This window comes from Carassius auratus, chromosome 25, assembly GCF_003368295.1.
Source record: "Carassius auratus strain Wakin chromosome 25, ASM336829v1, whole genome shotgun sequence".
NCBI classification, from domain to species: domain Eukaryota; kingdom Metazoa; phylum Chordata; class Actinopteri; order Cypriniformes; family Cyprinidae; genus Carassius; species Carassius auratus.
This window is the reverse complement of record NC_039267.1, coordinates 4,113,960-4,133,688: the sequence shown is the minus strand read 5'-3', so window position 1 is coordinate 4,133,688 and position 19,729 is coordinate 4,113,960. Positions and strand designations below refer to the sequence as shown.

Below are 19,729 nucleotides of genomic sequence, written 5' to 3'. Positions count from 1 at the left end.
AACACGGGTTTCCCTCTTCACAGGAGCGCACACAAAAATCAGTAACGTCTTCTTGTTCATGAATGTTTAAAATGGAAAGGATTACACGAGTTTAGTTTAAACACAGAAAATGTGCTTATTTAAAGTGCTGGAGGCATTTTGTGATTATTTATATTATACAACATTTCTAGGGGTATTAAAGGGGGGGTGAAATGCTATTTCATGCATACGCGCGCTCCCGTATAGCAGAGCACTGAGAGCACAACAGACTTCACTGATCAGAGCGAGAGCGTCACGGAATGTCACAAAAGAAGTGTGTTTTTGGTTGCCAGGGCAAGACAACCCTGCACAGATTACCTAAAGAGAAACAGCATTAAGGGACCAGTGGATGGAGTTTATTTTTACAGAGCATCAACGGAGTTGTGCAAGTGTTTGTGTTTGTTCCCTGCATTTCGAAGATGCTTGTTTTACAAACAAGGCCCAGTTTGACGCCGGATTTGCGTATCGTTTATTTCTTAAGGATAATGCAATCCCAACGAAAAAGGGTCACGATCGTGTGTTGGAACCGCAGGCGGTGAGTAAAACTGCTTCAAATATCTCTGTGTTGTTAACTTAGCTATCGGCGCATAAGCTCATCAAGTAAACAACATGCGATGTTGTCATCAGCTTAAAAAAAAAAAAAGACGACAAAGTGGAACAAATATATACAGTTTCAGTACATACCACATAGAGACGTCGTTGCTGATGCTGCTCTTGTGCTCTTGTTCAATTTCAGCCTTTGGATCTGATTCGGGATCATAAATATACGCTGAATCTGACTGTTAGCCATGGTTTGTTTTGGTATGTTTTTATGGCGTGCCGTCCGATCCAAAAATAAGGCTACTGATTTGTCGCGGGAATTCACCGTACAGTTGCCAGTAGCCACTGAGTTTACCACTGACAGGCCGGCGGTGCATCAGTATACACACTCACCTCACGCAGCAAACGACTCACTTTGCGCAGCTGGAGACTCACTTTCCTCACGCAGCAGACAAATGACTCTCTCTTCATGTAAGGACCGAATATTATAATTAAAGTGACTTCTATATTACATCCCAAAGAATATTTATAATATATTTAAATATAATATTTAAATATTCAAAAATGAGTACATTTCAATAAAATGAAATAATTGCCTATTGCAAATCAGTAGCCTTATTTTTGGACCGGACGGCACGCCATAGGTTTTGTCCTCAGTCCTCACGGTAACGTCACAGCTTCCAAACGCTCTCAACGCAAAAGCCTACTGGCGCTCGTGATTCTTTAGCTCCGCCCACACGTCACGCCTCCAGCGGCTCGTGTTTTTCCGGGAAAAATCGGTACAGACTATCTTCCTCTTATGAATATAATAAAACTAAAGACTTTTTGGAGTTATGAAGGATGCAGTACTACTCTATAGGTACTCAAGATTAACAGGATATTGAGTGAAAACGAGCATTTCACACCCCCTTTAAGTCTACAATATTCTGACTACCCGTCTCACACCTGGATACATGACCTTTAAACCCATTTTTACCAGGTGAAAATATCTATCAACACTGTATATATTTAGTTTTTGAATTCAGCTTTTCAGTGCCTTTTTGCACGCGTGTCCCTTTCTAATAGCATCATTACAATATGTAAAAAACTAATCTTTAACAGTTAACTGCCATTCTACAATTGTATATTTCTACACTCCCACATCTGTCCACTAGCAGGCGGAAGTATCAATCAAAGCTTCCGTTCAAACATGGCTGCGTCCATTGCGCGGTCATGCTGTCGAGTTCATTCAAGAGTCATATTAAGAAAAACATCTTACCTAAAAACTTCATTCCATAGTTCTCCATCTAGCAGAAGCGGGCTGCTTTTATCACTGCATAACCGAGGCCTCCTGAAAGAGTCGTTCCCTGAGCACGCGGCGCAAGCGGAACTCCCGGAGCTGCTCCGGTCCGCTCCGCAGACCGTCTACTGCGGCTTCGACCCGACCGCGGACAGCCTGCACGCCGGGAACCTGCTCGCCATCATCGGCCTGCTGCACTTCAGAGCCGCGGGGCACGACGTCATCGCGCTGCTCGGCGGAGCCACGGTGCAGATCGGGGATCCGAGCGGGAGGTCTGCCGAGAGAGAGCGCCTCTCCCCGGCCGCGGTGGAGCAGAACTCCCGCGGGATTCTAGAGAGCCTCCACCGGATCTTCACCCACCACGAGCTGTACTTTTGCCCGGATTCGAGCAGGCTAGGCCGGCTCACGGTGCTCAATAACCGCAGCTGGTACAAGGACTGGAGCGTGCTGGAGTTCTTCTCGGAGGTCGGCAGGAGTTTTCGGATGGGGACGATGCTCAGCCGCCACAGCGTTCAGTCTCGGCTCAAGGGCGCGGAGGGCATGAGCTTCACCGAGTTCTCCTACCAGATCTTCCAGGCCTTTGACTTCTACCGTCTGCATCAGCTGCACGGCTGCAGGATCCAGCTGGGCGGAGCCGATCAGCTGGGGAACATCATGAGCGGACACGAGCTCATACACAGGTCCGTTAATACTTTATCAATCGATCATCACATAAAAACATCGATTCTTAATGTCTAATCTAAAGTGCATTTCCAACCAGCTATTATATTATTACTATTAGCTATTATATTATTTTTCAAGATACCCAGTGCATAAAATAAGCTTCTAAGTAACAAAATAAAAGTGTTAGTGAATAATTGAGTTGGTTAGAACTATTTCTCCTGATCATTACACACGCACATGCTGAAAGACGGAACCAATCGATCACAGAGCGCGTGCACTGCTCAAATAAGACTCCTTTATTCCTCTGTTTACATAAATGTGATAAACAAGTGAGGTCAAAAGTAAGCTAAAAGTAATCAACAAATAGTCCGATTATATCATCTGAAATTACTACTGTACATTTTTTGTCATGTAATTTGGAAACTGTATATATTATGTGTTAAATATTAAAGTAACAAAACATGTTAATGTACTGTAAAAATGTGAAATATTGTTAAACAAATTCTGAAAAATTTATCACAGTTTCCACACACATTTTTAGCTGCTTAACTGTTTTCACAAGGATTAAGATCAGAAATGTATCAAATCATTATATTAAGATTAAGATTTCTGAAGATCATGTGACACTGAAGACTGGAGGAATGATGCTGAAAATACAGTGGAGCATCACAGAAATAAATTACATATTAAAATATATTCAAAGAGAAAACAGTTTTTTTATCTTAATATATAATATTTCACATTTATACTTTGTTTACTGTGTTTTTGATCAAATAAATGCAGCCTTGCTGCTGAGCAATAGAGACTACTTAAAGTATATATAAAAATCGCACTGATCCCAAACTTTTGAACAGTAGTGTATGTACATAAAGTGTCAAAGTTTAAGACGAGCAATGAAAACGCAGTTAAGGACTGGATGTATATACAGTTCAAAACAAATTCAGATTATAAGCACAACACTATAGTGAAAATGTTTTCTTTTGGATATATATATATATATATGTTAACGATGAGGGCTCTTGCGATGCAGAAAGACGGGAGAGGAAGTGTACGGCCTGACGGTTCCTCTCGTCACCACCTCGATGGGAGATAAACTGGGGAAGACGGCCGGCAACGCTGTGTGGCTGAACAGAGATAAAACCTCGCCCTTCGACTTCTACCAGTACTTCCTCCGCTTGCCAGATAACGGAGTAGAGGGGTGAGTTCAGTTCCCAGCCTCACAGCAGGACCTCATACTCAACATGAGCTTTCAAAAATACTGTAAAAAATGTTAAATATTATTACAATTCAAAAGAACTGTTTTGTATTTGAATATATTTTAAGATGTAATTTATTCCTGTGATGCGCAGCTGTATTTCCAGCATCATTACTCCAGTCTTCAGTCACATGTTCAACAGAAATCATTCTAACATGCCGATTCACTGCTAAAGAAACATTTCTGATTATCATCAGTGTTGGAAATAGTTGTGCTGCTTTATATTTTAGTTTAGTTTTAGTTTAGTTGAATTTATTTTGAATGGAATTCTTTATTATATATGTATTGTCACATTTGATCCATTTGATACACACTTGCGGAATAAAAGTCCATCTTCTTGATCCCAAACTTAGTGGTTAAAAATAATTCTTGTTCTTATTCAGAAAGCCTTTTCTCCCTGCAGGTACCTGAAGCTCTTCACCTTCCTGTCTCTGGCCGAGGTGGAGAAGGTGATGGAGCAGCAGAAGCAGGATCCGGGCAAACGCATCGCCCACAAACGTCTGGCTGCTGAAGTCACCAAGCTGGTCCACGGAAAAGAGGGCTTAGAAAGCGCCAAAAGGCAAGATACTCAGTTTCTGATTTTCGTCCTGTAAAGTCAGCAGCATGTTTATGATTCATACTCTTAACTCAGGACTAAACTTACTTGGAGCACCTTTGGCAGGGATTACAGCCTCAAGTCTTTTTGGGTATGATGCGACAAGGTTTGCACATATGCATTTGGGGATTTTCTGCCATTCTTATTTACTGATATGTACACGGAGCATAAAATAAATGCTCACCAAGTGCCCGGTGTAAGGAACATCAGTGTTGGCGAGTATATTGAATTCAAGCAACGTTACTAATTGTAGTTTGGTGCAGTTTAATAGTTTAGTGAAATTAAATTGTATTTAATATTTGATTAAATATTAAAAATAACAAATTGTTTTTCCCAATTTGTTCTGCCAGTTTTTTTTTTTTTACATTTAATTAAAATGTTATTTTAATAATTTTTTATTGTAATAATAATAATAATATTTGTTATTATTATTTTTATTATTATATATAAGTATTATTTAGATATTTAAGTGATTATTATTATTATTATTATTATTATTATTATTATTATATCTATTAAAATGATTATTATTAAATATTTTAGGTTTAAATAGTATTATTAAATAGTATTATTTAATTTAATTAAAAAAAATAAAATTACAAATAATAAATAAAATTTAAACTTATATTAATATTATGTTAAAATCCACACACAAAGTGTTATTATTATTTGTAATAAATTTGCAAAAAGATTTCAAACAAACCTCTTTCACATTGTCATTATGGGGTATTGTTTGTAGAATTTTAAGAAAAATAATTAATTGAATCCATTTCGCAATAAGGCTTTAACATAACAAAATGTGGAAAAAGTGAACCGCTGTGAATATCTTTCTGGATGCACTGTATGTACCATTAAATCTAAATCCATAATCATACTAATGAATCATAATTAAATCCAGATCTGTCCCACAGGTGCACCAATGCTCTGTACCACAGTAATATCGAGGCTCTGGAGCAGATGAGTGACACTGAACTCCAGGAGCTTTTCCGCGAGGCTCCGTTCCACGAGGTTTTCCTGGATCCAGGAACGACAGTGTTGGATGCCTGCAGGAGAGCACAAGCCATCCCCGAGGGACCACGCGGGTGAGACGCCCCTCTGATGTCATCACACTGGGAATCTCACCAGTAGTGTTTTGGAATGTTCGATTTAAATGTAACACACACTCTCTCCACACATTTTGTTACATTGTTTCTTTTTACTCAGCCTTTCTGTTACTTTGTATCACTTTCGAGTGACCTGCTATTTCGGGCTCAGGTCTTAAACTATTAGGAAACACAAATGAAGGGGTGGTTTTTGATGCCTTATTTCATTTTAAAATGCATTGACGCCTTTGTTTTTTCCTAGTTTATCTTCATTGTTCCTTTCTGAGCAGGTATCAGATGATCAAGGACGGGGGCGTTTGGATCAACCACCAGAGGGTAGCAAACCCCGAGCAAGTTCTGGTTGTGGGACAACACATTCTCTCTAACGGACTCAGCCTGATCCGAGTGGGAAAGAGGAACTTTTACATCCTAAAGTGGCTGAGCATGTGAATTATACACACTTGTTTTTCCATCCCAGACTCTTTAGGATTTGTAAAGACGTTGTAAAATCCATAACTGCATTCAAAACAAACTGTGGAGAATCCCAGCACTCGCCAGCAGTGGTCAGCAGAGGTCTGTTTGAGTTCAGGACAGTAACCTGTGCTCTGTCTGCTTGAGCTCATCAGAGACTCTGAAATGATATGTTGAATAGTGCTGTTGTCAATGTCTGTGGATTATATCAAAGACGTGAGAACAGACTTTGCCTTGTTTGTGCCTGTTTTATTTGCACAAATGACACGGTTTGATGTGTGAATACGCTCCTGGTTTGATCACACTGGAAAATTGGGCACCGTTCAAACCTTTAATTAAGTATATTATGAGAAATTCTAACTTTGTTTTTCCAGTTCAGCTTCTGAGGAGAAAATGACATGAGTGTGAAGCAATATGATGGTATACATAAATGAAATGAAATATGATTTCATTTATACAGTTGAAGTTCAAGTAAAGTGCATCTTAAAAACAGCAAATTTGTTGTTAGTGTTGTGTGTGTGTGTGTATATATATATATATATATATATATATATATATATATATATAATGTGTGTATGTGTGCATGTATATATAAAACCCATTTCTGTCAAAAAAAGTAGCAACTTTATATCTCATGTGGTGTGTGGAGTGTGTTTGGCACAAAGTGTTTCGCACAATTCTGAAAAAAAAAAAAGACAGACTTGTGCGACATTAACACAGAATTGCAAGATTTAAATTCTGGTTGTTTTTTCTTGTATCTTGGAATTTCTTTTATGTTGTTGTTGTTGTTTTTTGTTTTTTATACCACGGGATAAAAAACTTTTTTTTTATAGTTTATATCTCACATTTCAGATTTTTTACCTCCTCAAAATTTGTAGAAATATTCAGAATTACAAGTTATAAAATTGCTGTGGTTTTGTGGGGGGAAAACTAGAAATTGCAATTACTTAATTTTTTTATCTTTTATTCCATCGTGGAATCAAAAAATACATAATTATGCGGGGGAGGGAGGGGGTCGTCAGAATTCTGAGTTCATACATTGCAATTCTGTGTTTATATCACAAAATTTAGAATTTTGGAAAAATTCAAACTCCAAATTCTGAGAAGTTTTTTTTTTTTTTTTTGTGCCAGAAACAGGCTTCCACAGTAAGGTGATCTTTGGTACAAACAATCTTTATTAAACAGGCTTTAAATGCCTTAATAAAACCTGTCAAATGTTTATGACCTTAAGTTTAGGTAAAAATCATTAAGTTTGTTTTGAGCGTCCCTAAACTGGCAGAGGTTTTGTGTGTTGACAGGAGAAGAGATGCTGTCATCATCATCAGCCGTGTGTAAACAGTCGTCACAGTAGCTGAAGACTCTTCTGAAAGCACTTCTTGTCAGGACTATTGCGAGGTCTGATCGGGGCAGTGCTGTTCCTGGAAATGTTCTGGCAACTGCAGCTTCTCACTTCTAGGAACAAATGAAACTTTTAGTGAATCTATTTTGTACTTCCACATTTTGTGATTTTAGTGTCTCAGAAATGAAACCAAACCATCTTAAATGCATATCTTAGTTTACGAATCATTTGTTTCATCACATAAGAATTGTTAAGATATATATATATATATTACATTTTATTGATAACTTTTGGATATACTAAGTTCTGAACAGAGATTTATACTCAGAATTTCAAAACCAATATTAAGGAACCATTAATTCAGTTGTTAAGCCATGGCCACTCTTTAAAACTCTCCAAGTCTAGTCTTAAACTATTTTAGTCAATTAACTAGAATTAAGTTCTGTCTTTTCTTATGTAATCATTTATTTAATCACTCATTGGTCATTGTTTTTTGCATAGGTTTTAAAGCAGAGAATTATATGTTCTCGTGATTTATTGCACAATATTTAGAAGTCATACATTTCCTGATAAAATTGTTCTACGCTTTTAGTTTTGGTCTCACGGCGAACATTTGCTTAAGATTCCATTGTTCTTGTTTCAGAACTTGACATTTAACGTCACATTATCGTGAGTGAATCATTTAGTGAACCGATTCGAAAATGATCCACTCGAACGAAACGACTCGTTCAAGTCAGAACTCGGAGGCTCGTCGAGGGCGTATTTGTTATTTTCTTTCTGGTTAATTCTCGTGTGATTTATTGCACAGTATTTAGAATAATCATACATTTCATGATAAAGTTGTTATACAAGCTTTTAGTTTCGGTTTCACATGGAATTTTTCGCATTTGCACAAGTTTCCATTGTTCTTTTTCTACTGTTTCAGAACTTGACATTCAACGTCACGAAGCCTTCGACTGTGAAACGAGAATGAATCGTTCATCTGAAGTGAATCTTATAAATGAATCAGTCGAACCGATGTGAATCACTCGCTTGTGTACGAAACACTTATAAGTGTAAATTGAGCCAGAAGGAAAAAAAATCACATTGTCAACATGGAGCATATACATATAAAGTAAACAAAATAGAAAACAAGTTTTTAAAGCAATTTATTCAAAAAACGTAGCAACAATAGCAACGTTAAACAAATAAACACGTTTTGTTGTCATTAATTTTCAGCTACATTATATATATATATATATATATATATATATATATATATATATATATATATATATATAATATTGTATAAACCATATTGTGTTAAAGTATTTTTTTATTTGGTGCTGAAAAAATATAAGACTTAATCTTATTCAATCTTACTAATGTTTGTTGATATATATATATATATATATATATATATATATATATATATATATATATACTTGACTAATTAAACCATAAATAAAGCCAAGACATTACTTTTATAACACTGAATAGGCCTCCATACGAATCATTTCCGCGCCACCAATTATCTTGAGCGAAACGAACCAACAGGTCATTTGCTGAACCGATTCGCAGATGAATCGACTCGTTCGGGTCAGAACTCGGAGGCTCGTCGAGGGTGTTTTTGTTGTTTTTCTTCCTCTGGTCTGTGAGTGGGGGGATGTGCGCTGAGAGAAGGCGGATCTCCGAAGCACCAATCCGCTGCGCTGCTCTCGCCGTTTAAAGAGCTCTTTGTGTCAATCACGCGTTTTTTCATCGCCATATTGGGTGCCGTGAAGCCTCGCCTTGTTATTCTCTTCCCCTTTTTTACTACGACGCGCAGTTGACAGGAGCGGACCGTCGAGAACGCAGCTTGTGTTTTGATGATCGTCGCGCGTCTGTGTTTTCGCGCATGCGGCGAGTTTGACTTCACGCCCGTGGGTTTGGATCGCGTTAACGCAGGAGGGGACGCTCTGTAACAGCTGCTGGGTTTGTGTTTTCGACTCGAACGCCTTAAAATGTCCAACGTGCGCTTGTCTAACGGGAGCCCGACGCTGGAGCGGATGGAGGCGCGACTGTCAGAGCAGCCCAAGCCGTCGGCGTGTCGGAACCTGTTCGGTCCGGTGGATCACGAAGAGCTGAAGAAGGACTTCCAGCGGCAGCTGAAGGCGATGGAGGACGCGTCGTGTGACGCGTGGAACTTCGACTTCTCCGCGCACACGCCGCGCACCGGCGGCAGATACCGGTGGGAAGCGCTGGACGTCCGCTCGGTGCCCGGTTTCTACAGCAGGTCCGAGCGGGCCAAGGGCTCCGATCTTCACATGTGCTCCTCTGGGAATAATAGCGACAATAACGTGGATGTTAACGGCAATCTCGACTGTCGGGTAACCGAGCAGAGCCCGGAGACGCCCGAAAAAGACCGAGAACAGAGGAAAAGAAGCTCCTGTCTCGGTATGTGCGGAATTATCTCATTAATCTATCACGCATTTCAGTTTACTGATAGCTTTATATATATATTTATATAAATAACTTCTAAAGTCGTCCAAATGAAGTTGCATATTACTAATAAAAAAAATTAAGTTTTGATATATTTACGGTAAGAAACTTATACAAAATATCTAACGTTAAATGGAAAATGATCTTTACTTAATATCCTAATAATTTTTGGCATAAAAGAAAATTCGATAATTATGACACATACCAAGTATTTTTGGCTATTGCTATAAATATACCCCAGAGGCTTTTGTGCTCCAGGGTAACATGTATGCTTAGATATTACTAAATGTAAAATATACAGGCTATCTAAATATCTGCATGCAATTGCAATTTTTTTTAAAACCTTGTTAAGCCCAGAGTTTGATGGATTTAATAAATGTTGATGCATTTTTATAAACTCTTATGCATTTTGATGTGCAAAATGTGTACTTTCCTAATAAAAGAAGCATCACGACATGCTCTAAACTATAATAAACCATTCAGATTGGTAGATAGGTGAGATTTTCAAGTGATGTTTAACCCATGTGGGATGATAAATGTGTGTTTTGTTTGTGTCAGACTCGTCGTGTCAAAGCAAACGCTCACACATCTGCGTGGCTGAAGTGACCCGGACGCCCAGAAAGTCCAAAAACCCCAGAAAACACCCCAGCCCGACTCCCACATAAACCCTATGAGGTGAGCACAACTCTGTTTGTTTTACTCTTTAACATTTGCTTTCATTTACGCAGAAGAAATACTGTTTACTGTTTGCACATGAAATGCAGAATAGCATGTTAAGTTCAGTTTAATCATATTGCATTAGTGTATATATATATATATATATATAATATATATACACACTATAGTACACTGTAAAAAAAAAAAAAAAAAAACATTTTACAAGCGTATTATAGGTTTTTCGAAATCAAAGTTCGCTTAATATAATGCACTACTTCTGCTTATTTGTAAAAGCTACTTTTGTAACACATTTTGTATCAGTGTGTAATTGAAGAGCAGTCTTAGAGTCCGTGAAAGGGTTAATATGGTGGGTTTACTACGAGAGCTCGTGTTTCCTTCAGAGTGAAAAACATCTTACACGTCAGCAGCGTGTTCACTCATTTTCTGCTGTATTTACAGAAGCGACCCTAGTTCATCATGCGTGCTCATTTCCACACACGTGAAAGCGTGCCGTTTTGCTCAGTGCATTGAAATGCAACTCCTCAGAATTGCATTGAAGACGTTGTATTTAAATGTACTTTTTTTGTGTCCAAGTCGATTGATTACAGACTGAATCCACAAATCTGATGTAACTGCATGTTAGTGTTACCTCAGTTAGTCATGTGAGGAAAACGTCCTGCCAAATCAATATGTCACCGGGCTGCTAGTCAATGAGCAAATAACAGCCTGCACGGCACATTTGTAAAAACACAACATTAGTAATGAAGACTGTTTTGCTTTGGTGGGACTCAAAATGTTTCATGATCTCATTTTCCAGCGTGTTTTTTATTTTTTGTGTTTTTAGTTCATTCAGTTTTTTGGTTCTGCTGCTGGTCTGTTTCGTGGTGTGCTGTGACTCACGCACAGGGACTCATCTCTGCGTCAGAGTCAACATGATGGTTCACGTTTACAATATGGCGCATAAAAGTATTTATAGGGTGGAAAATAAACAAGGTGAATAATCGCACGAAAATTTGCAAACTTGTTGGGATTAAAAAATTAATGCGTGAATTGCAACTTTACCACAATTTCACAATTCTGAGACGATATCTGTCCATTCAGATTTTCTTGCAATTGTGAGAAAAAAAAAATTACTGATTCAAAGTCCAAATTGTGAGATTAAAATAAATTAATATTTTTTTATTGATAGTGTTGGAAACAAAAGCGAGATGTAAACAGAAAAAAGTCAGAATTGTCGTTAGCAAGTTACTGTTACAATTGTTTACATTTTATTTATTATGTGTCGGAAACAACAACAACAATAAAACTCATTTGCGAGAAAAAGTCAAAATCGCAAGATATAAACTAAATTTATAATATAAAAACTTGAAACTGCGAAAACAAAAGTCTGAATTGTGTGATTAAAAAATTTGCAATACTTTTTCTCGCAGTTACCCCAAAAAATGTGTATTTAATTATCGAATTATGTGCAAGTTACTAGCAAGTTATAATATAGCAAGTTACTCTTACAATTGTTTTAATTTTATTTATTATGTGTCGGAAACAACAACAAAAACAAAACTAATTTGCGAGAAAGTCTAAATTGCAAGATTTAAACTCTGAGAAATCTGAATTTTTAATATAAAAACTTGAAACTGCGAAAACAAAAGTCCGAATTGTGCGATTAAAAAATTTGCAATACCTTTTGACGCAGTTACCTAAAAAAAAAATTGATTTAGTGTGTCAAAAAAGAAAAAATGGCAGATATAACCTCTTAATTTGTGTCATTTTAAAAAGTCGCAATAACCTTTTTTTATTATTATTATTGTGTGTTGGGGAGAAAAACATAAATCACAATTGAGACTAAATTAATTCATAGGAAAAAAGTAAAACTCAACAATTTCGAAACCTCTTTATTTTTCATGTGATTCTAAGAAGAACATTGGAACACTTTTCCTCCGAATTGCATGAAAAAATGTCTGAATTGTGAGATTTAAATTCGCAAATACCTTTTTATTCCATGGCACACACACAAAAATAGTTAAATGGGAGTTTATTGCTGTCACGATAGCAATGCAATAATGCTGTGAAATGTGTGATAAAGATGTTATTTTATTAAAAGCATGTTTCTGTTGCAGTAAGGTCTAATTCTCTCATATCTCCTGACAGGGCTGACGTTGTGGGTTTGATGACCTCAGTGCTTGCTGAACGAAAGATTTTTTGGGGGAAAAACGGACGAGCGAATGGAGGAACGAGTGGAAAATAAAACATATCAACTCTAAGAGAGTGTTCAAGCACTGAAACAAACACTAAAGTTCTGGCACTCAAAGCAACTGCCTCGTAAAGCAGTGTATGTAGCAGTGTGCAATTAGGTTGAACTTCCTTTTTTGCTCATTTTTGTTTTTCTTACTACCTGTGTATATAAATATATATTTGTTCCTTTTCGTATGTAGCACATAATTAGTATTATGTTGGATTTTTTTTGTTTTTTTCCTTTGGGAGGTGTTTGATTTGGTTTGACTTGAAGAGCCACCTTTGCCGTGTGTAGATTATTTTCCGAAATGCTGTTCATGTTTATTTCACGTTTTAATATTGGCTGGGTAAAACGATATATATGTATTTTTTTTTTTTCTTCAGTTGAGGTACACACAATAACAGTTCTATGAATGGATCAGGTTGGATCTGAACATCTCGGCCTCTTTTGTTTTTGAAGGTGATGTAAAAGTTAAAACTCTTGTAGCATGGACCAGTATTACCAGTATCAGGCACTTCCCTGGAGGAGACACGTATCGCACCCTCTTAAATTATTCTCTTGATCATCTGTAATTTGCGCAAAATTTTCTACTGATAATATTTTTGGTTTCAGTTTTGTTCGACTCGGTCACCCTTGATTTAGCCTTATTTTGTTGCGCAAGCGGGCGTTTTGCTCCACCAAGCGTATGCATCTTAAACACTCTACGAATAGATTCTGTGGTGAAACCTGATGCATAGCTGTATTTATAAAGTAAATATTAATATTTGAACAATTTTCACTGCCTGTGTATTTGTGTACATAACTTTGTAAAAACACTGAGAAATTAAAACTAACTTATTTATGTCAAGGCTTTTTTTTATTTTGTTTTTTTTTGGGGGGTGGGGTGGGGAATACATTTTTTTTTTTTTTGGTAGTTTTTTTTCTGATTTGTTTAAAAGTATATTATTTTAACATTTTGTAAGAGGTTGCAAACTGAGCCTGATTAAACTATTTGAAAAGTGATTTTTTTTTTTTGTCATGTGTGGTTATACAACGTGCTGAGATCAATTAAAAGATTATTAAATTATTTCAACCCACATCTGTCTTATTTGAACATTTATATATTGACATTTCAGACCTTCAAATATGCAACCTATGCAAGACATTAAAACATTCTTAATTAATGCATCAAATGCACATTTACTAATTTTTAACCATTATTCAGCAATTTTTTTAAAGTGAATTAAAGGCTAAATTGCATCCATATTCTTAGGAAAAAGTCAATTTTAAATGCTTTTAAAAATATATATATTACATTTGTAATATATATAAATCTATAAAAATCTATTGCTAAAATATTAAAAATGAAAAGTCCAAACTGATATTTGCATCCAAAATTTTAAGAAAAAAAAGCTAGGGTAAAATATGTATTTTAAATGCTATATATATATATATATATAGCATTATATTATTATATATTATTATTATATACAAATAATAATGATAAAAAAAGTTTGTTTTAGGCCATTATATATATATATATATATATATATATATATATATATATATATATATATATATATATATATATATAATGGCCTAAAACAAACTTTTTTTATCATTATTATTTGTATATTTTGATATACATTTTAAAATATATTTGAAAAATAAAACTTTAAAAGAAAGTTTAAATCACTTTATGATAAAAAAAAAAGGCCAAACCAATATTTTTATCCAAATTCTAAGAAAGAAAGAAAAAATATAAAGGGGCAAAAAATACAAATACATTTTTAAAAAATCTACAAAACATTGCTGGCGCACACACATATATTTTAAAATCTATTTTATTTTATTTTTTTTATTTTTTTTTTTGGCCTGTATGTATTTTTTGTTTTAATATATTAAAATACATCTGGAAAAAAATAATGTTAAAAGATTCATATAACATTTTTGAATGATTTAAAGGCCAAAAAAAACATTTGCATGTTACTGATAGCTGCACAGAAAAAAAAAAAAACTTTTAAAGCAAACCAGGATTAAATTCGGATAAATTATTCCAATGCAAATGTTTCATTTAAACCACACAATAAATTGAAAAATGCAAAAATGCAACCTGTGCAAGATATCCCAATCCCTATAATAGATTCCAGTGACTAAAACAATCTTTGGCTTTTGCAAGAAAACAACGTGAACACTGACTTCACATCCTTGGACTGCATGACCTTTCTTGACCAGCTTTGGCAAGCAGCCGTCTGAGTGAAGCATGCATACCAGCGGTTGTTCACAGCGGTGACTCAAACACAGACTGACAGTGGGTGTGGTGATCCGGCACAGGTGCTGGTTCTTCATCCCACTTGTGTTCTGTACTGCATTAACCTACAAACGTTTAACATTTTGACTTCATCTAACCAAAAATGCTTTACACTTGCTGTCAGAAATGCAATTCATTGATTTAAAGGAAAATTTCAAATTTGCTGAAAATATACTCCTCTTCAGGCCACCCAAGGTGAGTTTGTTTCTTAATCAGATTTGGAGAAATACAGCATTCCATCACTTGCTCACCAATGGAAGTGAATGGGTGCCGTCAGAATGAGAGCTATATCATGATAATCCACACCATTATTGATGGATTTGTTTCTTACAAACACATCTTTTCACTTCACAAGACATCAACTGATGGACTGGAGTGGTGTGGATTATTGTGATGATTTAATCAGACGTTTGGACTCTCATTCTGACGGCACCCATTCACATACATTGGTGAGCAAGTGATGTAATGCTGCATCTCTCAAAATCTGGATAATTTCACATCAAATCTGAAATGACAGTTGCCAAATGTTAAATTTTATTTGCACTACAATCGCCCTTCACTCGTCTCTTTCTCATCCATGAAGGAGAGAGAATAAAGCCAAGGTGATATTTTAATTGCTGGTTTGAATGTGCCAGCCATAGCAGGCCGTGTGTTTATTCACGTGGTATCAGTCGATCTGCCCGAGAGCGTCTTAACCACACAGACCAGGGACAAGCAACAAACACAGCTGTTTTGGAAAAACAGGGAATTTCATGAGTTTCCAAACCGATTATGGATGTTACATTTTGACCTTTACCTTTTACATTTTTAACATTATTAATCTTAGAGCTCTACAGTCCTACTATTTATTTATTTCTATTATTTACAGCTATTTGCAGCTTGTTTATTTTTACGGGAGAAATATTTGAGAAAATGTGACACTTACATGCAACATAAACACTATTACATCTCATCTATGGAAAAGCAGCATTTAATCAGGCCCATGCAGCAAAAAAAAAAATATATATATTTTAAATATATACTAAATATGTGTTTTAAAAAGTGAAGTTCAATAAAGATATATATTCTGAATTACTAAAGCAGTTTTTTTAAATGTATTGCTTAATATCATCTTTTAGTAATGATTTCTACTTATCTCATAATTACAAAAAAATTAACTCATAATGATGACTTAATATCTAAAGAATTTGTCATTTTGTGTCATAAGTATGAATTACAGATTTTTTTTCTTGTTTTCAAGATCTAAGCAATCCCATTTGTATCTGTTTTGTTTTTTGGCTAAAATATATGTTGTAACAGTGAACCTCAATGAAAACATATTTAATTATATTATAAATATATTGAGATAAACATACAATATATGACAAAAATATTTGTCAATATAAATGTAGGTATATATATATATATATATATATATATATATATATATATATATATACACACACACACACACACACACACACACACACAAAACATGCTCCAGAAATATATCGGTAGAAAATATATGTATATTTATATTTTGCAACATTTTGCAAAATATATGTTTTGCCATATGGGCAAAAATATTTTTTTAATCTTATTTTAAAGTTGATTTAAAAATAATTTGGAGGGCAAAATATATTCTTAAATGATTTTAAAAATTAAATTTTTTTAATATACATGCAAAATATATATAGAAAAAAGGCCAAAAATAAATACATTTATGTATATAAATACATTAAAAATATATATATAGTTTTTGAGTAATTTGAAACAAATCAGAAGAACTATATATAAGTGCCATTTTTAAAAGGCCAAGCTAATATTTACATATGAACTGGTTCCACCAAAATGAAGGCATATACCAGACTGATACAATCAGACATTTCAAAACAACAAAAGCAAACAGGGATTAAATGCACATAATAAAAACAGGAAGACACCTGCGCGGATGCTTTGAGGTCTCGTGAGGCGCAGGTGTGTGACCTCAGCCGTCTTTGTGCTGTGCTCTTCGTTGTCGAGAGGTTAAAACGCTGTTCTGTTGTGTCTGGGACTCTCACTTGGACAAAAACACAGAGAAGGGACGTTAGTCATGAAAGCTTTTGACTGTCCTGACCTCATCCAATCAGCTGCAGGGAAAGTCAACACCACAGAGCATAAAAGCACTCCAACCTCGTTCAATGGGCTTTAATGGGCAAAACGTAAATTTCCTCTTCATTGTTCCATGGACAGGACTCAAACCGCAGGGAGTCCATTGAGTCACGAGCCAAACTGGGACGAAACAGTCAGAAAGAGAAAATAAAATGTCTGTGCTTCTCCATTCATTTCAGTTTCAGTGGTTTTGGAGTCGATCATTATGAAACGTGAAGAGCTGAAAAGTAAAATAATAGTGCAAGCGTGTGACATTAAACAACTAAACGTTCTTTAAAGGTTGATAGGGAATATAGCACACAATGTTAAGTAAACACTACTATTATGTATAACTATATAACTATAATTTCCTTGATACAAAGTTAGAAAAATATATGTTTTATTAGATATGAGCAGTAATATACAATAAATCCAACTGAACAGTAACAATCAAATCTAATACAGTCTAATATAATTACATAAAAACTCATCCTTTGAAATGCAGCCAATACTGACTGTTGCTTGTTTTTGGGGAGTTTCTGTCTTTAGTCTCTTCTTCAGCTGGTGAAATTCATGATTTAAATCTGGAGATTGATTTGGGCAATCCAAGACTTTCCAAGTCCCTGACTGACCTGGCCGGGTGTTTTGGGTCATTGCCCTGACTCCTGATGCAATGTGAAGCGCTTTCTGATGAGTCTGATGGCATATTCGTGAACAATGGTAGGCAATATGTTTCTGTACACTTCTGTATTCATTCTGCTGCTGTCATCATACATTAAGTCATCATTACAGCTGATAGGGCCTGTTCTAGAGATGCATGCCATACCATTACACCACTTCCTCCATACTTTACAGATCTTTTGCAGTTCCCTTTTTGCTTTCCCATCACTTAGATAAAGGTTAGTCTTTGTCTCAGCTGTCCTTAAAACTCCGTTCCAAAAAATCTCCTGGCTTACCCATGCTTTTTTTTTTTGAAACTCAAATCTTGACTTTCTATTTTTGGTTGTGGTCAGAGGTTTGTATCTTTCTGTATAGCAGATATGATACATTAACTGTTTTTAATATCTGAAGAATGAATGCAACAGGATACATCTGATCACTTAGAAAGATCTGTGAGCCAACTATCTCAATACTTATGCTCACATCATATACTGCCTTCCTAGTTTAAATTAAACTTAGTTTGAAATGTAATTCGTCATCATTTACTCACCCTCGTGTTTAATTTCTTCTATGAAACTATGTTTTGATATTTTTTCCAGAATTTCGGTCTTAGATCTTACAGTGAATGCAAGCTCCAAAAATAACAAGAATGCACCATTATATTTTGTGTGATGCTTTGTTCATTCTGTCATTTAACTAACATTTAAGCCCATTTCAGCCACATAAAAAAATGCATTATTAAATCATAATTATGGCTCAATCAAAATTATGACATATATATATATATATATATATATATATATATATATATATATATATATATATATATATATATATATATATATATATATATATATATATATATATATATATATATATATATAAACCTTTTGATGCTAAAATTACAAATTAATTTCTTTAATGCGTCATATCAAGGCTGCATCTCATTGCTAGTTTAACTTGATCTTAGTGCTGCGTTCGACACCAGGTCATGACATGCTCATAGATCGATTACAAAACTATACAGGTATTCAAGGACAGGCTTTAAGATGGTTTACATCCTACCTGTCCGATTGCTACAACTTTGTTTATTTAAATGGGGACTCATCATAATTATCACCAGTAACATATGGAGTGCCACAAGGATCTGTCCTAGGTCCTCTGCTATTTTCAATATACAAACCCGATTCCAAAAAAGTAGGGACACTGTACAAATTGTGAATAAAAATGGAATGAAATGATGTGGAGTGAAGTTTTAAATTTCAACATTTTATTCAGAATACAACATACATGACATTATATGTTTAAACTGGGAGAATTTATAATTTTAAGGGAAAAATAAGTTGATTTTAAATTCCATGGCATCAACACATCTCAAAAATGTTGGGACAAGGTCATGTTTAACACTGTGTGGCATCCCCTTTTCTTTTTATAATAGTCTACAAACGTCTGGGGACTGAGGAGACAAGTTACTCAAGTTTAGGAATAGGATTGTTGTCCCATTCTTGTCTAATACAGGCTTCTAGTTGCTCAACTGTCTTAGGTCTTCTCTGTCACATCTTCCTCATTATGATGCACCAAATGTTTTCTATGGGTGAAAGATCTGGACTGCAGGCTGGTCATTTCAGTACCCGGATCTTTCTTCTAAGCAGTCATGATGTTGTAATTGATGCAGTATGTGGTCTGGCATTGTCATGTTGGAAAATGCAAGGTCTTCCCTGAAAGAGACGACGTCTTCAATAAACAAGCTATAGGTAGTCCAAAATGCAGCGGCTAGAGTTCTTACCAGGTAAATATAATCATATTACCCCAATCCTACAGTCTCCAAAATTACGATTTTGTAATAGATTTTTCAGTAATAGCATTTTTTTTTTCTAATGTTGTTGGGCTTCAAAATTGAATTTATATTTTATTAAATGTATGTATTTTAATTTAGATTAAATTTATAATTAAAACAATGATTTGTTTTATTTTTAATTTTCATATCATAATAATGGCTTCCAACTTTCTACTATTAATTTCTACTTTTTTGAATCCCATAATTATGACTTAATACATTTTATTTTACAATAATGACT

At 35.2% G+C, this 19,729-nt stretch overlaps 2 protein-coding genes across 2 annotated transcripts; both read left to right on the top strand.

Moving 5' to 3' along the window:
- Positions 1–1,722: 1,722 nt before the first annotated feature.
- On the top strand, positions 1,723–6,395 carry LOC113043022 (tyrosine--tRNA ligase, mitochondrial). Its single transcript, XM_026202115.1, has 5 exons — positions 1,723–2,517; positions 3,531–3,698; positions 4,159–4,314; positions 5,262–5,432; positions 5,723–6,395. Exons 1-5 carry the CDS (start codon positions 1,748–1,750, stop codon positions 5,880–5,882), a joined length of 1,425 nt encoding a protein of 474 aa, XP_026057900.1. The 5' UTR covers positions 1,723–1,747; the 3' UTR covers positions 5,883–6,395.
- A 2,481-nt stretch (positions 6,396–8,876) lies between these two features.
- On the top strand, positions 8,877–12,981 carry LOC113043021 (cyclin-dependent kinase inhibitor 1B-like). Its single transcript, XM_026202114.1, has 3 exons — positions 8,877–9,657; positions 10,261–10,377; positions 12,508–12,981. Exons 1-2 carry the CDS (start codon positions 9,225–9,227, stop codon positions 10,365–10,367), a joined length of 540 nt encoding a protein of 179 aa, XP_026057899.1. The 5' UTR covers positions 8,877–9,224; the 3' UTR covers positions 10,368–10,377; positions 12,508–12,981.
- Positions 12,982–19,729: the final 6,748 nt, after the last annotated feature.